Here is a 25,485-nt window from a genome sequence, read left to right as displayed (position 1 = left end):
TTTGTCCACTCATTACTCTTGATGGCTTGCTGCTGCTGCTGCTGCTAAGTCGCTTCAGTCCTGTTCGACTCTGTGCAACCCCATAGACCGCAGCCCACCAGGCTCCCCCGTCCCTGGGATTCTCCAGGCAAGAACACTGGAGTGGGTTGCCATTTCCTTCTCCAATGCATGTAAGTGAAAAGTGAAAGTGAATTTGCTCAGTTCTGTCCGACTCTTAACGACCCCATGGACTGCAGCCTACCAGGCTCCTCCGTCCATGGGATTTTCCAGGCAAGAGTACTGGAGTGGGGTGCCATTGCCTTCTCTGATGCCTTTTGACAACGGTCCCATCTCTGAACTCAAGGTCGAGAGGGTCCAGAGGCAGCTGGATGGAGGGGACCGAGAGCCACTCTCCTGAGTACCCTGTCCCCAGGAGCGGGGCCACGGCTTCACGCCTGCATCCCTCCTCGCTGCCCATCTGCGTGTGAACCGAGCTCGGGGGTCAGGACCCCCACCTCATCCCTCTCCTCAGGGAGACGCCCCCACCCCTGCAGAGTGGAACGGTCTTCTCGGGTTCCTGGTAACTTCATCAGGGCCTCATCGTGTTGCTGCAGCTACAGATAACATCTCCCTGTGGGTAACTCTTCCCTGGCAGAGCCCCCGAGACTGGCCCGAGCTCAGCGAAGGGACCCGGGGTGAGGGTCTGTTGGGCAGAACGCGTGGCTGGGCTGCCGGGGCAGTACTGATGGGCACTGCCATCCGCCCCTGGACCCACAGAAAGAGGGAGGGGCAGGGGCGGGGTGGGGGTGGGGAGGCCCGAGCTCCTGGAGCTGCAGGGGGGGTGTGCTGACACCCCGCTCGACGAAGGCCCACCCTCCCGGGTCCGCGGCGCGCCCGCAGGCACAGCCTCCTTAGCCAGGCAGCCCTCTGGGCGGGGCACGTCGCGGGCCCATCTGCGCGGCACCCGGGCTGCATCCGGCCTGAAGCCCGAGTGTTGCGTAGCACGTAGCTCCCAGCCTGCTGCCCGGCGCCTCTCGCCGGGTCGGCGGCCCAGACCATGGCCCAGAGCGCCTCAGAGGCTGGCGGCCTCGCCTGGGGTTGGGACGGGGACGCGGACGAAGACTGGGAGGACGCCGCGCTGACCCTGCTGGCCCTGGCCGTGGTGGCCGCCACGGCACTGGCTCTGCACTGGTTTGGCTCTGCGCAGGACCAGGAGGCGGGGGGACCGGCATCCACAGCCCTCCGCCCTTCGCAGGTGGAAGCAGCTGGGCCAGCCCTACCCGCGAAGCACAAGGTCAGTGGCGCTGTTGAGGGTCACAGCTCAGTGCAGGGAAAGCCAGGCCCTCCAGGACGTGGCCAGGGGAGTCCAGCTGCAGCGGGTGCCCAGGATCAGGAGCCCCTGGGCGGCGGGAGTCTGGCTGCCGCAGCCTCCCCTCCCCTTAAGACGCCAGCGGGGGAGGGGGCCAATGGAGGGGTCTTGGGACCCCCTGAAACCCTCCGACGTAAAGGGAAGGAGGCTCACAGGTCAGGCTCTGCTCTCCCGTGTGGGAGCAAAGGTGAAGGGTCATCTGCACCCCTCCTGATACACTTCACCCCCCGGGATCCTGGCAGAGAAGTGGAGGTGTGGGGGGAGGCAGGGGGTGTCCGAGGCACGGCCCCTGACCACAGGATTGGTCGGGACAGTCGCCCCTGGCAACAAGGGCGGGGGTCACCTGCCTCGAGGGGGCAGAGCCCCGGCAGCCGGTGGGGGCAGGTGGACTCAGGACAGAGCGGCTATCGCCGGCGAAAGCTGGACGCCCTGTCTCTGGGCTCTGTGGTGAGCGTGTGGGATGCTGTGGGTGCAGCCAGCTGCCTGCCGTCAGGCTCCCAGGGGCTCCTGTTCCCCCAGGAGCCGCCCCCATTGTGCAGCCTGCAGACTAGGCCCTTGATGGGTGTCTCAGAGAGGGGGCTTGGGGAGAGCGGCCCCCAAGCCACCCGAGGCCTAGCTCTAGACTCGGGAGCCACAGCTGGTGAGAACAAGGAGGCTGCAACCCTGGCCCCCAGGGAGTCCCAGGAGCCCCAAGCCGCCATGGAGGGCTGGCCCTGGGTGAGGAGGGAGGTCCTGGTCACCAGGAGCTTCAGCCAGGCCCTGGGCCCTGTGAGCCTATCACCAGAGGGGCCACAGGGGGGACACCCCTCCTTGTCCCTAGTGCAGAGGCCCACAGAGGCCTGCACTGTGGGACAGGCTGGGGCGAATGGCTCTGGAGATCACGTTTTCTTCAGTTCAGAAGACAAAGGAGGGACAAAGGAGCAAGGGGGCCACAGCATTAGAGAAGGGAGAGGGTACCTGCGAGGCCAGGTGGCCTGTGGTTCTGCAGACATTTGCAGCTGCATCTCCTCCCCTAGTTCCTCAGCCACGACCCCGCCGTGCACCCCTAAACCCCTCCCACCCCCAGGGTCCCCACCTGTAGCACACGCCCGCCCCAGTCTCGGACCTGGAGCCCCGATTCCTCCGATCTCCTCTCCTTCAGACTCTTTGCCCCTCAGAGTGAGCCAGAGTCCTGCTGCAGGGTCCTCCTCCCCAGCGCCGACCCCTGCCCCGACAGGTGCCCCTCCTCCAGCACCATCCGCTGCCCCTGCCGCAGCTGCAGCCCCTGTGCCTGCTAGCGGATCGAGGCTTGCATCTCGGGAGCCCAGTGTGGTTCTCTGCAAGGACCATCAGCAGGGACAGCTCTCAACCAGCTGGGGAAACCTTATTTCAATGGTTCTCAGGAGTCACCCCTTTCCCAGGCCAGAGAGGCCCCAAGGGAGAGCCCCAAGGGCCGCTCTGGAGGGCCCCAGCCATCCGGGCACAGCCTTATCCTCTGAGAACAGAGAGTCGGCTGCTCCCCCAGAGGAGGACAGGCATGGTGCAGAGGATCTGGACACAAGGGCGGGTCCAGGGGGCCTGGAGGAGGCTGGAGCTCGGCCACAGCAGAGTCACACTGAGACCGAGGGGGCTGCTGCTGAAGGCACCCCCTCAGGCCCGAGAGGGGACAGAACCGAGGAGAAATATCCAGACTTGCTGCTGCAGGGAGCCACAGAGCCCATAGCCCCTTCGCCGCCCCCGGAGCAGACCCAGCCTGGCTCTTCATCCTCCTTGGCTACAAGGCAGGACCCCCAGCCAGTCCCGCCGTCCCGGAAACACAGCTTGTGTGAAATGTCCCAGAGCCCCAAGCAGGAGGCCAGCCGGGTGGCGCCTGGGGCGGGGCCCCGCCCTTCAGGCCACAGGCAGGGCCTCGGGGAGAAGCAGGAGGAGGCCCGGAAACTCATGATGTTTCTGCAGAGGCCAGGAGGCTGGGGGGTGGCAGAGGGGCCCCGAAAGTCCAGGGCCTCCGTGGTGGCTCTGCCGCGATGGCTGGACCTGGGCAGTTGCCTGGAGGCACTGGCCTTTGCCCAGCAGCACGGGGACCCTGGCTTGGCCCAGGAAACCTATGCCTGGATGAGCGACAATCTGCTTCACGTGCTGAGAGACCCGAGCCTCTACCGGCAGCTGAGTGGGGCTGACCGGGAGCGCATCGTGAGCCTGCGCACCAGCCGTGGCCCAGCAGTGCTGGGGGCCCTGGTGCTGCCGGGCCTCTACAGGGCGAGCCGCTCTGAGCTCACACGGGGCTCCCCTGTGGCGGAGGCTCTTGCCGTGGGGCCCGCGGCCCTGCCTCCCCCTGCATACCTGCACGTGTTCCACCCTGGAGAGAACTCCTGGCGGCCCCTGACCAAGGTGCCCCAGGAGGCCCCGCTGCGAGGCTGCGGCCTCTGCACTCTGCACAACTACCTGTTCCTGGCGGGGGGCATCCGTGGGTCTGGCGCCGAGGCTGTCTGCTGCAACGAGGTGTTCTGCTACAACCCTCTGACCAACATCTGGAGCCAGGTGCGGCCCATGCAGCAGGCGCGCGCCCAGCTGAAACTAGTGGCCCTGGATGGGCTGCTCTACGCCATCGGGGGCGAGTGCCTGTACAGCATGGAGTGCTACGACCCGCGTGCGGACGCCTGGAGCCCCCGCGCGCCCCTCCCTGCGGGTGCCTTCCCCGTGGCTCACGACGCTGTGGCCTGCCAGGGGGACATCTACGTCACCGGGGGCCATCTCTTCCACCGGCTGCTCAGGTACCGGCCCACAAAGGATGCGTGGGATGAGTGCCCCTACAGTGCCAGCCACCGGCGGTCCAGCGACATGGTGGCTCTGGGGGGCTTCCTGTATCGCTTTGACCTTCTGCGGGGTGTGGGCGCTGCGGTGATGCGCTACAACACCGTGACGAGCTCCTGGAGCCGGGCTGCCTCCTTGCCACTGCCCGCCCCCACCCCGCTGCGCTGCGCTGTGCTGGGCAACACGATCTACTGCCTCAACCACCAAGTCACAGCCACCTTCACCGTCTCCGAGGGGACCGCCCAGTTCCAGGCCAAGGAGCTGCAGCCTTTCCCCCTGGGGACCAAAGGGGTCCTCTGCCCGTTCACCCTGACTCTTCCTGCCAGGGGCCCACTGCAGACTGCCCTCTGACTGGCTGCTCTCCCGGGAGACCTTGGGGCAGGTCTGACAGGCGGGAGGCGCCCTGGGAGGAGGCTGCGGTGCAGAACCTTCTGCTGCTGTTCCTGGGATGACTTTCCTTTTCTGTTCTAATGAGCCTCCTGACTCCCCCCTTCCAGCCCCCCTTCCTCTGTGCCTGCTCCCCTCAGAGCCCCAGCCCTCAGTGCCTGGGAGCTGGTTGCTGGCATCTTACTTCCCACCGGGCCCAAGCTGCTTCCTGTTTAACCCTTCCCTGGCTGCCTGGGGCCTCAGCCCCCTCACGCATCCGTCCCCCAGGCAGAGACCCTCTCACAGTATCACCCTACTGCCTGACCTGACCCGGGGCTCCAGGCCAGGCAAGGAGCACTCAAGGGGGTGAGAAGGGAGACCAGAGGAGTCCCCAGGGCTTTCTACCTGGCCTGAGGCCTCCAGAGTCTGGCTGGTTCTATGTTGGACAGCTCTGAAGCCCTCTTTTGTCTAACTGACCTCAAGGCTGAGAACCCTTGTCTGTGAGTGTCCTCCTGGCAGTAACCCCCGCCCAGACCCTCGCCCAGGCCAGCCAGGACCACTCAGCTCACACCCCTCTGCAGCTTGGTGCAGTCTCTCCCTCTGGTTCAGCCCCTGCAGGAGCCTGCCCCCCTTTCCACCAGCCCCTCATTCGCCGTGTGGATGAGACATCTACCATTGCTTTTCCCGTCTGAAATGGGGCCGTGAGAACGTAGGGGCACACCCGAGTGCCCAGCACAGCGCCCCAGACACGCAGCCGAGTAACGATGTTCTCCCCAGCCCTTTGGAACTCACTGTGGGAAGGCAAATAAACGCGCCTGAACGCCGCCCGTGTCCCGCCTGTCCGGCTCCTTTTCCCTTGTTCTCAGTTCAGCGCCACTAGTACTGAGCCCTCTGCTTCATCAGAGCGTCTGCGTCTCGCCCGTCTCATGTGCTGCTGACAGGGCCTGAATGCAGCTGGGTGAGACAGAAAGGATCCTGAGGTGCTTGAAAATAAGTTTATTGAGAAACAAGCTCTGTGCCCAGGCCGTGAGTTGGGGTCGCTGTGGTTCTGCCCGGGGGCCTACTGCGCGCGCTTGGCCTCACTGAGCAGCTCCTGCCACTTCTTTTCCATCTCCTCCTTGCAGTTGAGGAAGGCGTCCTCCAGCCGCCGCATGGACTCCGCCAGCGCGGGGTTGGTGCGCATCACCACCATGTCGTAGGCCATCCACGTGGCCTGCACTGCAACAGCCAGACAGGCCCTGGTCAGACCACGGGGGCGGCTGCAGCGCTGGGCCCCCTGGCGAGGGCTAGGTGCCTCTGCTCACGCCCGGCATCCTGGGACAGGACGCGCTGAGCCACCCAGCTACTCTAAGGAGAGAAAGCGGGTCGGCCATGTGTCAGAGGGCTCATAACAACCCCTATTAAATCTCCTCTCTACACAGAGCAGGAACGAACCTTCCCTAATCTCACCAAGTCTTAACTTCGGAATACACTAGCCCACAACACTAAAAGGTTGGATGGCAGTATGACGTGAAATGTTAGGAAAGATTAAACACGGGTCCTTACCCATCTGCAGTTCACAGCTAGTGGTTGCAGGGTGACTCCCAAGAAGTGCTCCTCCACCCAAGCTCACATGCTCAGGTAGGGCTGACCACTCCCATTCCTGCGAGGCCTGAGCCTCAGGTTTTCTCATGCTCATAGGCCTGGGATGCCTGCCCGCCTCCGCCAGGACACCCCTCCGCTTTCACTAAGGCCAGTCCAGGGGCTCCTCCTTTCGTGGAGGTTTGCATGTTCATGTTAGGTGTCCTTTGGTACTCATCACTGGACTGACCGACTGTCTTTCCCTCTGAGAGCAACTGGAGGGCAGCGCCCCAGGCCTGTAGGTGAACCTGCGCTTCCTGTGCAAATCCAGTGCTGTGTAGAAACTGCACCTCACCCCTTCCCTCACCTCACCCCTTCCCTCTGAGCACTCACGTGCTTCTCCCCCTTAGACCTATGAATAGGAGGGTCATCTCTGCAGCAAACACATCCCCTTAGAACTTCTGGCTGGGCTAAAAAAAGCTGGATACTTTGGGGAACTATATCCTTCAGGAAATTAACCAGAGGAGAGACAGGCAGGGAATCCCCCGGCAGTTCAGGGTTAGGATTCTGTACTTTCACTGCCGAGGGTGCAAGTTCAACCCCTGGTCAGGGAACTACGATCCTGCAAGCTGCATGGTGCTGCTGAAAAAAGAAAAAATAGGCGGATGATTAATGACAAATGCACACATATGTCTACACGCAACACAGGTGAGCAGCGTGACAGACCTGAGGTTTCACAGAGAGCGGCAGCCGTGTGGCTGGGGAAACAGTGTTAGAGGAGGTGCATGCAGCGCACCTCGGCAGACACAGGGCACGTGATGCCTGCCAGCACAGGGGCCCTCCGGCTTCTGGAAGCAAGACTCACTTGGGACACCTGTTACATGCAGACAGCTGGGCCCTCTCAAAGCTCAAAGAGGTTCTTATGTAGTGCGCTGAGGATGGTGCCCCGGAACCTGCATCTTAACAAGCATCCTGGGTAATTCTGTGCAGGAAGCTCGCAGACCATCATGTCAGCCACCTGGACAGCAGGTGGAGCATGGACCTGAGGCCAAGACTCTCTACTCACTGGCCGTGTGACCTGGAGTCAGAGAGTTCAACTACTAACCTCATCTCCTCACACGTCAAGGCCGGACAACGTCCGGATCTCATGGCTTGCTGTGAAGATTAAATGGATGATGTATGTAAACTGCCTCGCACATATTAAGTGCTCAAGAAAGGAGAAACTCCCCTCTTCTCTCAAGAAATAAAAAAAAAAAAAAAAAAAGGAGAAACTCCTACTATAAAATAAATAAGTGAGGTATTCAGGACAGAGAACTAGGGTGGGTAAAACAAAACGAAACAAAAAATTAGCTCACAGAAAAGAATCTCATACAGACCTACACAGCAGCTGAAATTATAGCCCTGAGTTTCCTGAGGCCAAAGCAGAGAAGGAAACATGCTCAGTTTCAAAATTTAGTGATGGGACTTCCCTGGTAGTGCAGTGGATAAGAATCCGCCTGCCAATGCGGGGTTCGAGCCCTGCTCTGGGGAGAGTCCACATGTCTTGGGATGACTAAGTTTGTGTGCCACAAGCACTGACCTGCACTCTGGAGCCTGCACACTGCGACTACTGAGCCCATGTGCTGCAGTTCTGAAGCCTGCGTGCCCGGCCTGACTCTGCTACAAGAAAAGCCACCACAATGAAAAGTTTGCGCACTGCGACAAGAGTAGCCCCTGCTTGCCACACCTAGAGGGAGCCAAAGCAAAGCAAGGAAGACCCAGTACAGCCAAAAATAAATAAATAAAAATATTTTTTAAAATGCTGAAAATTATCTTTTAAAAAGATTCAGTGAGCATAAAATAAAAACAAACCCATTGTTTATGGCACTTTTATCCTAAGAAAGAATTTTCCTATAGGTATATTTCATAAGAGGTATGTAATATAGTTGAAAATGTCCTTGACAACATCCCTACTTTAAATACAAAGAGGGACTTTCCCAGTGGTCCAGAGGCTAAGACTCGAGGCTCCCAATGTAGGCAGCCCAGGTTCAATCCCTGATCAAGGAACTAGATCCTACATGCCGTGCCGAAACTAAAGATCCTGCATGCTGAAACTAAGACCCAGCACAGCCAAATAAATAAATTAAAAAAAATACAAAGATATTCTCCTGTGTCAACCATTGTAATCACTGGTAAAAGAAAGCTGGAGGCACAGCACCAAAGCGCACTTCAGAAAAGGTGATTCAGTGAGACACGGAAACACCGTATCGAGTGCATGGCTCTCTGTAATTTGATCCAAGGGAAAAACAGTATAGATAGGAAGACTCACAATTATCCACAAGTCCTTCAGAAATGTGTCTCCTGAGTTTTTCGTTCATTCAGTATTTACTGAGCGCTTGCTCTGTGTTGGCGTTTCACTAAGGCAGCCCTGATGACACAGCAGGCTACAAGGGTGGACACATCCTGCGCTCCGGGGCATCTATGCTAGTTGCGGTGGGAGGACACAGATAATAAACACACAACACAACTATACATTGTGAAAGGAACTACGGAGGAAACAAGCAGCATGTATTGTGACAGAGAAATGAGGTAGGAAAGCCTTATTTTAGACCAGGTAGTGAGGGCAGGCCCTCTCAGGGGGCTTTTGGTAAGGCCAGCAGAGTAGCAAAGCCAAGGTGCTATCTCTGGTTCAGTTCACTTCAGTCGCTCAGTAGTGTACGACTCTTTGCAACCACGTGGACTGTAGCACACCAGGCTTCCCCATCCATCACCAACTCCCAGAGCCTGGTCAAACTCATGTCCGTGGAGTCAGTGATGCCATCCAACCATCTCATCCTCTGTTGTCCCCTTCTCCTCCTGCCCTCAATCTTTCCCAGAATCAGGGTCTTTTTCAATGAGTCAGTTCTTCACATCAGGTGTGTCAAAGTATTGAAGCTTCAGTATCAGCATCAGTCCTTCCAATGAATATTCAGGACTGATTTTTTTTTTTAGGATTGACTGGTTTGATCTCCTTGCAGTCCAAGGGACCCTCGAGAGTCTTCTCCACCACCACCATTCAAAAGCATCAATTCTTCAGCACTCAGCCTTCTTTATGGTCCAACTCTCACATCCATCCATGACTACTGGAAAAACCATAGCTTTGACTAGATGGACTTTTGCTGGCAAAGTAATGTATCTGCTTTTTAACATGCTGTCTAGGTTGGTTATAGATTTTCTTCGAGGGAGCAAGCATCTTTTAATTTCAAGTCTGCAGTCACCATCTGCAGTGATTTTGGAGCCCAAGAAAATAAAGTCTGTCACTGTTTCCACTGTTTTCCATTCCCCATCTATTTGCCATTAAGTGATGGGACTGGATGCTATGATTTTAGTTTTTTGGATGCTGAGTTTTAAGCCAGCATTTTCACTCTCCTCTTTCACTTTCATCAAGAGGTTCTTCAGTTCCTCTTCATTTTCTGCCATAAGGGTGGTGTTATCTGCATATCTGAGGTTATTGATATTTCTCCCAGCAGGCTTGATTCCAGCTTGTGCTTCATCCAGCCCAGCATTTCACATGATGTACTCTGCATATAAGTTAAATAAGTAGGGTGACAATATACAGCCTTGTCGTACTCTTTCCCAGTTTGGAACCAGTCTGTTGTTCCATGTCCGGTTCTAACTGTTGCTTCTTGACCTGCGTACAGGTTTCTCAGGAGGCAGGTAAGATGATATGGTATTCCCATCTCTTGAAGAATGTTCCACGGTTTGTTGTGATCCACACAGTCAAAGGCTTTGGCATAGTCAATAAAGCAGAAGTAGACTTTTTTTGGAATTCTCTTGCTTTTTGTATGATCCAACATTGTTGGCAATTTGATCTCTGGTTCCTCTGCCTTTTCTAAATCCAGCTTGAACAGGTGGAGGTTCTCAGTTCATGTACTGTTGAAGCCTAGCTTGGGAGAATTTTGAACATTACTTTGCTAGTGTGTGACATGAGTGCAATTGTGTGGTAGTTTGAACATTCTTTAGCATTGCCTTTCTTTGGGATTGGAATGAAATCTGACCTTTTCCAGTTCTGTGGTCACTGCTGAGTTTTCCAAATTTGCTGGCATATTGAGTGCAGCACTTTAATAGCACCATCTTTTAGCATTTGAAATAGCTCAACTGGAATTTCATCACCTCCACTAGCTTTGTTTGTAATGATGCTTCCTAAGGCCCACTTGACTTCTCATTCCAGGATGTCTGGCTCTAGGTGAGTGTGAGTGATCACACCATTGTGGTTATCTGGGTCATGAGGATCTTTTTTGTACAGTTCTTCTGTGTATTCTTGCTGCCTCTTCTTAATATCGTCTGCTTCTGTTAGGTCCATACCATTTCTGTCCTTTATTGTGCCCATATTTGTATGAAGTGCTCCCTTGGCATCTCTAACTTTCTTGAAGAGATCTGCAGTCTAGTCCTGTCTCTGAGAGGCTAGTCAGGGCTCAGCCATGCACTCTGACCACCCGGTACATAGGCTCAGGTCCTCACACAGAAATTTTTTTTAAATGGTCAAGATGTGCACCTAGAAACAGGGTTCAGTAAAGGATGAAGATAAAGTATTCCAAAATCTGTGTAGGAGAGGGGAGGACTAATGAGGGAGGCAGTAAGCAGATTTATTTTGACAGTTCAGGAGGTAGGAACAGAGAACAGGAATGATGAGGCCAGTCAAGCTAGGCAGTAAAGGGATGAAGATAAGCCCATAGGCTAATCCACATCATAGGCAAAATAAAAGAATCAACACTTAAAAATGTAAATGGTGAAGGTCTACCTTCTCAAATCTCAGGTCCCAGATGGCTTTTCAGATGAATTCTACTGAACTTTGAAGAATAGTTAATTCTTATCTGATACAAGTAATTTCAGAAATTAGGAAAAGAGGGAAGACTGGTAGGCTGACTGGATGACTTTTTAAGAAAAGCATTTGATAGATGCATTTCAGTTACACTGTGGAAAACCTGAGAATAGAGATAAGCAAAAACAAAAACATAATTTTCCCTAAGCTGGTTTATTTTAAAAGGAAAGATTATATTAAACAAAATTATAGGTCTGTCTCACATGAAACTAAACACAAAATCCTAAATATAATTTAACCAAATTTAACAATATGTTAAAATAATATGTTATGATCAAGTAGAATTTGTAAAAGAAATTCAAGGATAGTTGAGTATCAGAAAATCAATCAGCTTAATTAAACACAGTAATAAGTAATAAAAGATTACAGTCATGAAATTAAAAGATGAAACTAAATTAAAACTCTTTGGAAGGAAAGTTATGACCAACCTAGACAGCATATTAAAAAGCAGAGACTTTTTAATATGCTTTGTTAATAAAGGTCCATCTAGTCAAGGCTATGGTTTTTCCAGTGGTCATGTATGGATGTGAGAGTTGGACTATAAAGAAAGCTGAGTGCAGAAGAATTGATGCTTTTGAACTGTGGTGTTGGAGAAGACTCTTGAGGGTCCCTTAGACTGCAAGGAGATCAAACCAGTCAATCCTAAAGGAGATCAGTCCTGGGTGTTCATTGGAAGGACTGATATTGAAGCCGAAACTCCAATACTTTGGCCACCTGATGCGGAGAGCTGACTCATTTGAAAAGACCCTGATTCTGGGAAAGATTGAGGGCAGGAGGAGAAGGGGACGACAGAGGATGAGGTGGTTGGATGGCATCACCAACTCAATGGACATGAGTTTGAGCAAGCTCCGGGAGTTGGTGATGGACAGGGAAGCCTGGTGTGCTGCAGTCCATGTGGTTGCAAAGAGTCGTACACTACTGAGTGACTGAACTGAACTGAATAAAAGGAGGAAATCATAGCAATATCTCAGTTAATACAAAAAAGCAGTTAGCAAAATTTAATACCTATTACCTATCTTTGATTTTAGAAAATAAAAACTCTAACAAATTAGGAACAGAAGGAGACATTTTGACCTAGTAAAGGTAATATATCAAAAACTTACAGCAAACGTTATACTTAATGGGGAAACTGTGGATAAATTCCTTCGGTAATCAAACAAGGCTGCCTCTAATAATATTGCTGGTATTGAAGATGCTGGTAAATGGAGTTTAAGAGTTTAAAAGAAACAAGAGGTGTAAGATACGAGATAAAACTATCAGTATTTATAAATTATAAAAGTGTATATGAAAGAATGAGGTTCAATTGTCAATCACTTTTAAAAAGACAACAGTTAAAAGGGGAAATATGCCCTATTAGATATCAAGACATCCTATAAAGCCCTATTCAACTTAATCAATTAATTAATTTAGCTGTGCTGTACAGCTTGTGGGATCTTAGTTCCCTGATAAGGGATTAAACCCACAAGGTCAGTGAACATGCAGAGTCTTAACCAATGGACCGCCAGGGAATTCCCTAAAGCGTAATTTTTACACATGGTACAGACAATAGGCCAATGGAAGAAACTAAACCCCGAGATAGGCCTCAGTGTGTATGGGACTTAGTGTATGATGAAAGTAACGCCAAAAAGCAGTGAAAAAGAGAAGTGCATGCCCTATGAATTAAAACGAATATGAAATATAAAATAACATTTAGCAGATTATCTGTGACCTAGGGACTTCTTAAAAATCACAGACCATCAGGTAAAATATTGGTGAATTAGTTTTTTAACAGTTTAAATACATTTCTTTATTTGGCTGCACTGCATGGTAGCTGTGGCACTCGGGATCTTTGTTGGGTCACAGGTGCTTTCACTGTGGCACACGGGCTCCAGAGCCTGCAGGCCTCAGCAGTTGTGGCACGTGGGTGCTCTGTTTGTGACTCATGGGCTTAGTTGCTCTGTGGCGTGTGTGATCTTAATTCCCTGACCAGGGATCAAACCTGCATCCCTGCACCGGAAGGCGGATTCCTAACCACTGGATCACCTGGGAAGTCCTGGTGAATTTGTTTTTATCAAAATATTTTTTTCAACTAAGGACAACACAGACAACTTTTTCAGACAAGTGACAGAACTGTACAAGCCCTAAAACTGGCAGTGAGCTGGTGTCTAGGCTATACAAGAAGCTACTTCAAATCAGTAAAAGAAAACTGGTGACAACAACAAAAACCCTGGAAAATAACGAGTGTTGCTGAGGATGTGGATAAATTAGAAACGTGTACATTGCTGGTGGGAGTGTAAAATGAGGCACCCTTGTGTAAAACAGTTTGAGATTCTTCAGAAAGCTAAACACAGAATTACCATCCCTAGCAACTCTACTCCTAGACAGTATCCCAAACAAAAGAGAATGGGCACTCAGACAAATACTGTGCAGAAGTGTTCACAGGGGCACCATTCACAATAGTTAGACGAGTGTGTGCTCCGTCACTCTGTCGCGTCCCACTCTCTGCCACCCCATGGACTGTAGGCCCCAAGCTCCGTTCAGGCAAGAAAACTGGAGTGGGTCGCCACACCCTCCTCCAGAGGATCTCCCTGACCCAGGGCCTGAGCCCATGTCTCTCATCTCTCCTGCACTGGCACTGCTGCTGCTGCTGAGTCACTTCAGTCGTGTCCGACTCTGTGCGACCCCAGCGATGGCAGCCCACCAGGCTCCCCCGTCCCTGGGATTCTCCAGGCAAGAACACTGGAGTGGGTTGCCATTTCCTTCTCCAATGCATGAAGGTGAAAAGTGAAAGTGAAGTCGCTCAGTCATGTCTGACTCTTAGCGACCCCGTGGACTGCAGCCCACCAGGCTCTTCAGTCCATGGGATTTTCCAGGCGAGAGTTCTGGAGTGGGTGGCACTAGCACCACCTAGAAAGCCCAGCAGTTAAACAGTAGGGCACAACCGCAATATACATCAGTGGGTGAATACATGAAATATTATTTAGCCATATAAAGAAATACAGTACTCATATATGCAACAATATGGGTAAATCTTGAAAATAACTATGTTAGGTAAAAAGAGCTAGAAACAAAATGCTACATATTATATGATTCTTTTAAATGAAATATCCAGAAAAGGTAAATCCATAGAGACTGGAAACAGATTGGTGGTTGCCAGGGGTTGTGAATAGAGAGGTATGGGAATGATTGCTTAACAGGTAAAACTTATCTTTTTTGGGTGATGAAAATGTTGTGGAACTGTTACCGAAACTGCAGTCTGGCTGCTGCTGCCCAAAAGCCAGTAAAGAGGCCAAGTTGGTGGGAAGGAAGTTTGCTTTGTTCTGGATGCCAGCATCCAGGGAGGAGGGAGGGCAGGCATCTGTCCAAAGGCTAACGCCTCCTGACTGACAGTCAGTGGGCAAGAGCTTTTACTGACACAGAGAGCTACCTGCACACAAAAAATACAGTCAGCGCCAACAGTCATCTTGAAATTGGGCATCGGTAATCTGACCAGCATCATCTTGGTTGTTTTAGGCATAGTTAATCTTCAGTTTCAGGGTCCATTTGTCTCCATTTTTCGAGGCAAATTGTTGGAATTGAGGCAGCTTATGTCTTGGCTACAGTCTGGCCATGGTGTAGTTAAGCTCTTCCACCTGGTGGGGGTTTCAGTAACTGTAAGGCAGCTCACAGGACACGGCTTAGAATATCATCTATAGCTCATGAAAGTGAAAGTCGCTCAGTCATGTCCGACTCTTTCTGACCCCACTGCCTGTATAGTCCAGGGAATTCTCCAGGCCAGAATACTGGAGTGGGTAACTGTTCCCTTCTCCAGGGGATCTTCCCCTGGAAGGGGAAGGGATCGAACCCAGGCCTCTTGCATTGCAGGCAGATTCTTTACTGCCTGAGCCACCAAGGAAGTCTGTAAGGAGGAACTAAAAGTCCTTGACTGTGCTCAGTGAGTGCATTATTATTATTTGGTCTCCTTTGACTGTTTTCCTTTGTTTCTGCATGTTCTCATCTCTCTGATTATACTTATCCTTTGGCTAACATTTTTCTATAGACAAAAAGCAGGCTGAGGACATGCAGGGGGCTATAGGGTCCTGTTCTGTTTCAGAACTAGATGGAGCTTGTGGTGGCTCAAAATTATGAATGTATTATACACCACTGAATGTGTGTGTGTGCATGTTCAGGCATGTCTGACTCTTTTCAACCCTGTGGACTGCAGCCTACTAGGCTCCTCTAACCATGGGATTCTCCAGGCAAGAATACTTGGCTGGTTGCCATTTCCTCCTCCAAGGGATCTTCCTGTACACTGTTATTTATTCCACTTAGTAAGAGGTCCTCCAGATTCATCATCCATGTTGTCACAAATAACAGGATTTCCTTCTTTTTAAGGTTGAAGACTATTCCTCTGGGGTGTATGTAAACATGTCACATTTCCTTTACGTATCCATCTGTCAACAGACACCTAGGCAGTTTCCATACTTTGGCTATCTGTGAATAAAGCTGCAATGAACATGGAAATGAAGATATCTCTTTGAGATACTGATTTCATTTCCTTCATTTCCTGGGTATATACCCAGAAGAGGAATTGTTGATCATATGGTTGTTCTATTTTTTTTTTCTATTTTTAATATTTTGAGAAACCTCCACTGTTTTTCATAATGGCCATACCAATTTATATTGGTGTTGTTGTTCAGTCGCTAAGTCAAGTCTGACCCTTTGCAACCCGTGAACTGCAGCACGCCAGGCTTCCCTGTTCTTCACTATCTCCCAGAGTTTGCTCAAACTCATGTTCTTGTTCATGTTCTCAAACTCTTGCTTAAAGTCATGTCAGTGATACCATCCAACCATCTCACATTATACCATTTACACTGGCTCTGTGATTATATTTTGACAGTGCATAGAATATCTCCACCTCTATATAAATCTGGCACTCCCAACTCAGCATTATCCATAACTGAACTCACTCTTCCCCATCTCCTGTTAAACCTACTCTTATTTCTGTATTCAGAAACTCTTCAGTTTTCTCCTTTGCTCTTCCATTCAGCTAACTCATGCTCATATTTTAGTCTTAGTTGAGAAGCAGTTTACTCTGGGAGGCCTGTCTTGGCTCTTTACATCAAATTAGGTTCCACCTTTGGCTACCTATAGCACCATGTAGATTATTCACCCTTCAGTTCAGTTCGTTTGCTCAGTGGTGTTTGACTCTTGGCGACCCCATGAACTGCAACATGCCAGGCTTCCCTGTCCATCACCAACTCCCAAAGCTTACTCAAACTCATGTCCATTGAGTCGGTGATGCCATCCAACCACCTCATCCTCTGTTGTCCCCTGCTCCTCCTGCCTTCAATCTTTCCCAGCATCAGGGTCTTTTCAAGTGAGTCAGCTCTTCACATCAGGTGGCCAAAGTATTGGAGTTTCAGCTTCAGCATCAATACTTCCAATGAATAGTCAAGACTGATTTCCTTAACGATTGACTGATTTGATCTCCTTGCAGTCCAAGGGACCATCAAGAGTCTTCTCCAACACCACAGTTCAAAAGCATCAATTCTTTGATGCTCAGCTTTCTTTGTGGTCCAACTCTCACATCCATACATTACTACTGGAAAAACCATAGCTTTGGCTAGACAGGCCTTTGTTGGCAAAGTAATGTCTCTGCTTTTTAATATGCTATCTAGGTTAGTCATAGCTTTTCTTCCAAGGAGCAAGCGTCTTTTAATTTCATGGCTGCAGTCACCATCTGCAGTGATTTTGGAGCCCAAGAAAATAAAGTCTGTTCATGTGTACCCCAATGTTCATGGCAGCACTGTTTACAATAGCCAGGACATGGAAGCAACCTAGATGTCCATCGGCAGATGAATGGATAAGAAAGTTGTGGCACATATACACAAAGGAATATTACTCAGCCATTAAAAAATGCATTTAAATCAGTTCTAATGAGGTGGATGAAACTGGAGCCTATTATACAGAGTGAAGTAAGTCAGAAAGAAAAACACCAATATAGTATACTAACGCATATATATGGAATTTAGAAAGACGGTAATGATGATCCTATATGTGAGAAAGCAAAAGAGACACAGATGTAAAGAACAGTCTTTTAAACTCTGTGGGAGAAGGTGAGGGTGGGATGATTTAATAGGGTAGTGTTGAAATGTGTATATTATCATATGTGAAGCAGATTGCTGGTCCAGGTTCGATGCATGAGACAGGGTGCTCAGGGCTGGTGCACTGGGATGACCCTGGGGGATGGGATGGGGAGGGAGGTGGGAGGGGGTTCTGGCTGGGGAATATATGTGCACCTGTGGGTGATTCATGTCGATGTTTGGCAAAAACCACTACAATATTGTAAAGTAATTATCCTCCAATTAAAATAAATTAATTAATTAAAATAAAAAATAAAATGTTTGGGAAAGAAAACAAAAATGAAAATAAAGTCTCTCACTGTTTCCATTGTTTCCCCATCTATTTGCCATGAAGTGATGGGACCAGATGCTATGATCTTCTTTTTTTGAATGTTGAGTCTTAAGCCAGCTTTTTCACTCTCTTCTTTCACTTTCATCAAGAGGCTCTTTAGTTCTTTGTTTTCTGCCATAAGGGTTGTGTCATTTGCATATCTGAGGTTATTGATATTTCTCCCTGCAGTCCTGACTCCAGCTTGTACTTCATCCAGCCTCGCATTTAGCACGCTGTACTCTGCATAGAAGTTAAATAAGCAGGGTGACAAGATACAAACCTGACGTACTCCTTTTCCAATTTGGAACCAGTCTTTAGTTCCACGTCTGGTTCTAACTGTTGCTTCTTGACCTTCATACAGATTTCTCAGGAGGCAGGTGAGGGGGTCTGATATTCTTATCTCTTGAAGAATGTTCCACAGTTTGTTGTTATCTACACAGCCAAAGGCTTTGGTGTAATTAATAAAGCAGAAGTAGATGTTTTTCTGGAATTCCCTGGCTTTTTCTATGATCCAACGATGTTAGAAATTTGATCTCTGGTTTCTTTGCCTTTTCTAAATTCTGCTTAAACATCTGGAAGTCCACAGTTCATGTACCGTTGAAGCCTGGCTTGGAGAATTTTGAGCATTACTTTGCTAGTGTGTGAGATGAGTGTAATTGTGTGGTAGTTTGAGCATTCTTTGGCATTGTCCTTCTTTGGGATTGGAATGAAAACGGACCTTTTCCAGTCCTGTGGCCACTGTTAAGTTTTCCAAATTTGCTGGCATATTGAGTGCAGCACTTTCACAGCATCATCTTTCAGGATTTGAAAGAGCTCAACTGGAGTTCCATCACCTCCACTAGCTTTGTTCGTAGTGATGCTTCCTAAGGCCCACTTGACTTCTCATTCCAGGATGTCTGGCTCTAGGTGAGTGATCACACCATCATGGTTATCTGGGTCATGAAGATCTTTTTTGTATAGTTCTGTGTATTCTTGCCACCTCTTCTTAATATCTTCTGCTTCTCTTTGGTTCATACCATTTCTGTCCTTTATTGAGCCCATCTTTACATGAAATGTTCCCTTGGTATCTCTAATTTTCTTGAAGAGATTTCTAGTCTTTCCCATTCTATTGTTTTCCTCTATTTCTTTGCTTTGATTATTTAGGAAAACTTTCTTATCTTTCCTTGGTACTCTTTGGAATTCTGCATTCAGATGGGTATATCTTTCCTTTTCTCCTTTGCCTTTCATTTTAACACTTATCAAAATCTGTTGTAAGTACTTCCTCAGTTATTTTTCTTCTTTATGTGATCATCAGCTTCTGGAACAGGGACCCCATAATAGTATGGCTGAAGACTGCACTTTGGGGAAAGGGAAGTAATCAGATCTTCTGGGGATTCCTAGATACTGGCTCTGAACTGACACAAATTCCTGGGGACCCAAAGTATTGCCACCAGCATAGTGGTTCAGCAGTCAGCAGACGGAGGCCTGGTTACTCATGGAGCTCTAGCTCACAGTGGGCTCAGTGGGTTTCTGAACCCATATTGTGGTAATTTCCCCAGTTTCAGGATGCATAATTGAAATATACATACTCAACAACTGGGAGAAGCCCCACATTTATTCCCTAATCCACAGAGTGAGGGTTATTTGGCAGGAAAGACCAAGTGGAGGTGACTAGAACTGCCTCTACCTGTGAAAGTAGTAAACTAAAAGCCACACTGCATTCCTGAAGGGACTGCAGAGATTATTACTGCAATTAACAACTTGAAACACACAGGAGGTAGTTCCCACCACAGTTTCATTCCACTTGCCTATCTGGCCTGGACAGAAGACAAATCTTAGAGAGAATGACAGCGGATTTGTGTAAACTCAATCAGGAGGTGGCACCAATCGCAGGTGCTGCTACAGATGTGTTTTTGTTGTTTGAACAAATAAACATATCCCCTGGTACCTCGTATGTTATACAACCTAAATGTATACAATATTACATGTCAATTATATCTCAATAAAACTAGAAAAATAAAACCTGAAGGCAAGAAATCTGGAGAAAAACATTGCAAAATCCTTTGAGACATGTTAAAGAATATTTGAATAATTAGAGAGAAATACCACATTTCTACCTGAGAATGAAATGAAGTGAAATGAAGTGAAAGTTGCTCAGTCATGTCCGACTCTTTGCCACCCCAAGGACTATACAGTCCATGGAATTCTCCAGGCCAGAATACTGGAATGGGTAGACTTTCCCTTCTCCAGGGGATCTTCCTAACCCAGGGATTGAACCCAGGTCTCTTGCACTGTAGGCAGATTCCTTACTTAGCTTAGCCACAAGGGAAACCTACCTGAGAATATTTAACGTTAAAAACGTCTTATTCAGGACTTCCCTGGTCATTCAGTGGTTAAGAGGCCTTCTTCCAATGCAGGAGACACAGGTTCAATCTCTGGTCAGGGAATTAAGATTCCACATGCTGCAAGGCAACTAAATTCTTAAGCCGCAACTATTGGAGCCTGTGTGCTCTGGAGCCCACGGGCCACCCAACTAGAGAGCCCTCAGGCCACAGGGAAGAGCCTCTGTGTCACAATGAAAGATCCTGCATGCCGCAACTACGACCCGACTCAGCCAAATAAGTATTTTTTTAAAAGATATCATTCTTTCCATATTAGTGTATACGTTTAACACAATTCCAAATAAAATATTAAATGAATCAACTATTCATCTGGAGAATAAACAAGTGAGAAAAGGTAAAAAAAAAAAGAAAGAAAGAATAATGAAGTGGGAACTTACTGATTAATAATAATGAAATTAGTGTGATAAACCAAAAACCTAACATATTATAAAACAAGTTAGCTATCTCTGCCCTACTATATGTAAAAAACTTCATGAGTAATAAAGAAATCACTTCTCAACTAATAGAATAGGATGGGATAGATTTGGGGCAGGGGTGGGAAACCAAGTTAGACTCTCTCCTCCTACCTGAGAAGTTTTACATTCTCAGGGCTCACTCTCACAAGGCATACAGCTAAACTTGTATTGGGAAATTTATCCTAGGTCATGATTTGACTTAAAGAGAACAGAAAGAGAAACTTGAAGCCTTGAAGTCAAGAGGATTTGGCTTATTAATATTGTTTAAAATATGCATATATATTTATATAAATAGGCACATTTACATTTATTTGCTGGTTGGTACTTTTGATAGTTGATGATTGCTTCTTTGGTGATTTTATTTGGCCTGTGTGGTCACTGGAAAAATTGAGCAAGAGCCTTCCCAGGGGCAACAGAGGCTAAAGATTTATGGGTTGGGCTTCATTTTAAATTTAACCTAAAGGGTAAGGTTGTGAGATTCATCCTGGTCTAAAATCATGTTACTTCTTTAAACAATATTTGTCTTAACCTGTCCTAGGGACACTATGACAAAATAGTTCTGTTGCTTATGCTTCAGGTAGAAAAATATTTTAGTGTTCTCAACTATTAGATTTGAATCCATGGGGCCAAGGACAAATTATTTACTTTAAGAAACTACAAAAGATAAACTTTACAAAACATTTTAATACTATTTAATCTGTGGTTGCTTATATGTTGATAAAAACATAACTTTATCAGCTGATAAATTGCTAAAGCAAGTTTTTATAAGATTTGATTGCCTCCCAAATTAGACAACTATGCAGAATATTTATATAAAAACAGGCTTATAAAAAGAGGAAAATATGTGCAACTAAAATGAAGGGAAGAATAACCTAAAGGGAAAATAATGGACCTTATCGCAGTTCAAAGAATGCAATGTGGAAAAGCACCAAAGGGAGGGGATGTGGAATCATGCGCAGCAGAACCCTCATCCATGCCAAGCAGATGTGGGCTACATTTGTCTCATTTCTCTGAGGAAGAAAGTGCAAAAGCCTTCCAAGATGTGCAGCTGCTTGAATTCAATAGCTGAATGTATCAAACAAATTCAGTTTTACACAGAAAATTTCAAAGACAAATTTTAAAAATCATCAAAGCTAAGTTTTTTTGTGACTTGTTTCAATATAAATACCTGTCAACCTCATCTCTACAGTGAGAGAGCATTTTTTTAAATACAACACTATTACCTTAGTAATATCAACTTAATTATTATTACTTAATAACTTAAGCCAAAGCCTTTGACTGTGTGGATAAGAACAAACTGCGTAAAATTCTTAAAGAGCTGGGAATACCAGACCACTTTACCTGCCTCCTGAGAAATCTGTATCCAGGTCAAGAAGCAAAGTTAGAACTGAACATGGAACAACAGACTGGTTCCAAATTGGGAAAGGAGTACGTCAAGGCTGTGTATGGTCACTCTGCTTATTTAACTTCTATGTAGAGTACAACATGAGAAATGCTGGACTGGATGAAGCACAAGCTGGAGTCAAGACTGCAGGGAGAAATAACAGTAACCTCAGATATGCAGATGACACCACCCTTACGGCAGAAAGAGGAACTAAAGAGCCTCTTGATGAAGGTGAAAGAGGAAAGTGAAAAAGCTGGCTTAAAACTCAACACTCAAAAAACGAAGATCATGGCATCTGGTCCCATCACTTCATGGCAAATAGATGGGGAAACAGTGGAAAGAGTGGGCTCCAAAATCGCTGCAGATGGTGACTGCAGCCATGAAATTAAAAGATGCTTGCTCCTTGGAAGAAAAGCTATGATCAACCTAGACAGCATATTAAAAAGCAGAGACATTATTTTGCCAACAAAGGCCCGTCTAGTCAAAGCTATGGTTTCTCCAGCAGTCACATATGGATGTGAGAGTTGGGCCAGAAAGAAAGCTGAGTGTTGAAAAATTGATGCTTTTGAATTGTGGTGTTGGAGAAGACTCTTGAGAGTCCCTTCAACTGCAAGGAGATCCAACCAGTCCATCCTAAAGGAAATCAGTCCTGTGTGTTCATTGGAAGGACTGATGCTAAAGCTGAAACTCCAATACTTTGGCCACCTGATGTGAAGAACTGACTCATTGGAAAAGACCCTGATGCTGAGAAAGATTGAAGGCAGGAGAAGAAGGGGACGACAGAGGATGAGATGGTTGGATGGCATCACCAACTTGATGGACATGAGTTTGAGCAAGCTTCGGGAGTTGGTGATGGACAGGGAAGCCTGGCGTGCTGCAGTCCATTGGGGTGACAAAGCCGGACGTGACTGAGGGACTGAACTGAACTGAACTGAACTGAATAACTTACTTACCTATCACCTTAATTATTGTTGGAATATTTGCCAAAAAGAGAGATTCCAGTGAATCTAAATAAAAATGCAGTACAAGCCTAGTTCCTTTGGCATACCATATAGTTTAGAATTAAATGTTAAAAATAGCAAAACACTAAAACCACAAAGTAGAGGAAAATATGTGACTGTTTTCACTGATCTTGAATTAGGGAAAGATTTTCTAAGCATTGAAGCAATGGGAATAAATCAGAAAGGAAAATATCAATACATTTTTACTACATAAGACTTCTGCTCGCTGAAGCTTCATATACAAAATTAAAGGAAAATGAAAAACTGGGAAAAATATTTCCTTCAATTTTGAACAAGCACCTAAGAGTCTTAATACAGAAAGAGCTCTTACAAATCAATAAGACATTCTCTCACAGAAATCAGCCATGTTCTTCTTGTTCTCAGTGCCAAGCTTGTGTTAAGGCCAGCTCCTTTTCAGCCTTTAGTTATGGAAAACCTGCCTAATTGGCCTTCCTGCTCCAGGCTTTCCTTTCTGAACCATCCCTCACACTGTTACCAGAGCTATCTTTCTGCAAGGCAACTGACTTCCTCGAAATTCCAAATGGCTCCCTATCACTTACATAAGAAAAGTAGACCTCTTTAACTTGGCATTGCATTAAAGACGTTTCTTCTCACCTTTCAGCCTCTTCTTTTATGGCCTGCCACCTTGTGAATGTCACGCCCTACTCTGACTTGTTGACTATGCCAATCTTTCCCTCACAGGCACACAGCCTTGACTATTTCTTTTCCTGGACAGCCCCTCTTCTCTGCTCACAGGACCGACCTCATCTGTCCAATCCCCACTCCTTCTCTAATGCTCTGCTTTATTCAAAGCCTCACTTGCCTTCCCAAGAAGTCTGCCTCTCCTCTCCTCCTTCCCCAGTACTTGGTGTACATCATTATTAGCATTTGCCGGATTATAGCTTTACCGTCGGAGAAGGCAATGGCACCCCCCTCCAGTACTCTTGCCTGGAAAATCCCATGGACGGAGGAGCCTGGTAGGCTGCAGTCCATGGGGTCGCTAAGAGTCGGACAGGACTGAGCGACTTCACTTTCACTTTTCACTTTCATGCATTGGAGAAGGAAATGGCAACCCACTCCAGTGTTCTTGCCTGGAGAATTCCAGGGATGGGGGAGCCTGGTGGGCTGCCGTCTATGGGGTCGCACAGAGTCGGACACGACTGAAGCGACAGCAGCAGCAACAGCTTTACCATAAAGTTAAGATGTGCTTTAAATTTATATGCTTAAATATAACTAGTCATCTTGATGTCTGTTACTGGTCCCTACTCACTTCTCAAGAAGGAGCATCTTTATTCAACTTTGTATTTTTAAAAAAGCACGTATATGTGCTCAGTAAATGGTATTAAATAAGAGAATATTTAATTAGATTGAAGCAATCAAACAACTTATAGTGGGAAATGAATTCTAGAACTTTTTATAAAGGTATATATAAAACTTTCAAGTATGTGGGCACAAAATTGAGAACATTTTTAAGTAGAAATTTTCTGAAGACTTGTAATAAGTGGAGATTACTTAAAAACTAATAATGTCTTTAAAAATAGTTTGTTTTCATTTAAGTAGAGTATTTGGGCACTCTAAAATTTGTTTCACATTGTGATTTTCTCTAGTAAAACAGGATCACACAATTTTAAGAATTACATATATTCCGAACTGGTAAAGAACAAATTAAATAAATTATAATTGTATCACTACCACTGCTAGTTACTGCTTACTGGAAACATGTTAAATAAAATAACAGACTAACATTCTTTTCCAAAAAATGGAGAAATTAGTTCAATTCTATTGCTGCTTCTGGAGAAGGAAATGGCAATCCACTCCAGTATTCTTGCCCAGGAAATCCCATGGACAGAGGAGCCTGGCGGGCTACAGTCCATGGTGTCACAAAGAGTTGGACATGACTGTGCGACTAACAATTTACTAGTTCTTCATGGTACTGTGTGCCCAGTTACAAAAGAAGTTATTATTTCTGCCCTCAAGAAGATAATAGTCCATTTGCTGGAATAAGATGCAAACACACAAAAATAATCAGAAAACAATTCAAGGCAATATCAGTGGTTAGCATAAAATCTTGTGGTATAGTAGCTACATGGTGAAGAAGTTGAAAAGTAGTCAGGGAAGACCTGATTGAGAAGGTACTTGATTTGAGCTTGGAAGTATAAGGAGGATTTGAGCTCTTGGAAAGGAGGAAGTTACCCTGCCTGGGAAAACATCCTACCTGAGATTTTTTCCATCTCTTCCAACAGCTTTTCCAAGTCTTTATTCAGGTCTGACAGCATTTTCAGCATGTTGTCATAGTTTCTTTCCCCAGGGTCAGGATCAGCCATCTAGGAAGTGCACAGAAAGAAGATGCAGTGAGACAGGTTCATGTTTCAATTCTGGCTCCACTACTCACAGCTGGGTACCCAAGCCAGAAAACTTACGTTGTCTTTAACTCCTCTTATCTTCCTGACCTAAAGAGTTAGTAGTATCTGACTCTTTGCAACCCCATGGACTGTAGCCCACCAGGCTCCTCTGTCCATAGAATTCTCCAGGCAAGAATGCTGGAGTGGGTAGCTATTTCCTTCTCCAGGGGATCTTCCTGCCCAGGGATTGAACCCTAGTCTCCTCCTTTGCAGGTGGATTTTTCACTCTCTGAGCCACAAGCAAAGCCCCTTTCTGACCTAAGGGGGTCACTAAAACTCACCAATTTCATTTTTTCATGGAATAAACATTAAATTATCTATGGGTCAGGAAAGATTGTGCTTTCTGAACTGAACTGAACTCTGCTCTTGTGGAGATCATAGCCTGATCCAACTCTTTGAAGTCTCTTCTATCAGTGCCTAACTTCCATTCTCCAAGGCTGCTGCTTTATTTATTTATTTTTTTTAAGGCTGCTGCTTTAATAGAGGTCCACTTCATTATCCACTATTGATTACAGCTTTACTGGGTGTCTACTAAGTGCTAGAC

At 47.3% G+C, this 25,485-nt stretch overlaps 2 protein-coding genes across 2 annotated transcripts; one reads left to right on the top strand and one right to left on the bottom strand.

The window, feature by feature from the left end:
* The first annotated feature begins 1,036 nt into the window (after positions 1–1,036).
* On the top strand, positions 1,037–4,489 carry KLHDC7B (kelch domain containing 7B). Its single transcript, XM_005903403.2, has one exon. The coding sequence runs from the start codon at positions 1,037–1,039 to the stop codon at positions 4,487–4,489; it is 3,453 nt and encodes a 1,150-aa protein (XP_005903465.2).
* A 1,056-nt stretch (positions 4,490–5,545) lies between these two features.
* SYCE3 (synaptonemal complex central element protein 3) lies at positions 5,546–24,863 on the bottom strand. The gene is made up of 2 exons (XM_005903405.2): positions 24,755–24,863; positions 5,546–5,722 (listed from the first exon to the last, which is right to left on the bottom strand). Exons 1-2 carry the CDS (start codon positions 24,861–24,863, stop codon positions 5,565–5,567), a joined length of 267 nt encoding a protein of 88 aa, XP_005903467.1. The 3' UTR covers positions 5,546–5,564.
* Positions 24,864–25,485: the final 622 nt, after the last annotated feature.

This window comes from Bos mutus, chromosome 5, assembly GCF_027580195.1.
Source record: "Bos mutus isolate GX-2022 chromosome 5, NWIPB_WYAK_1.1, whole genome shotgun sequence".
NCBI lineage: Eukaryota > Metazoa > Chordata > Mammalia > Artiodactyla > Bovidae > Bos > Bos mutus.
The sequence above is the reverse complement of the archived record's forward strand: the minus strand, read 5'-3'. Positions and strand labels throughout refer to the sequence as shown.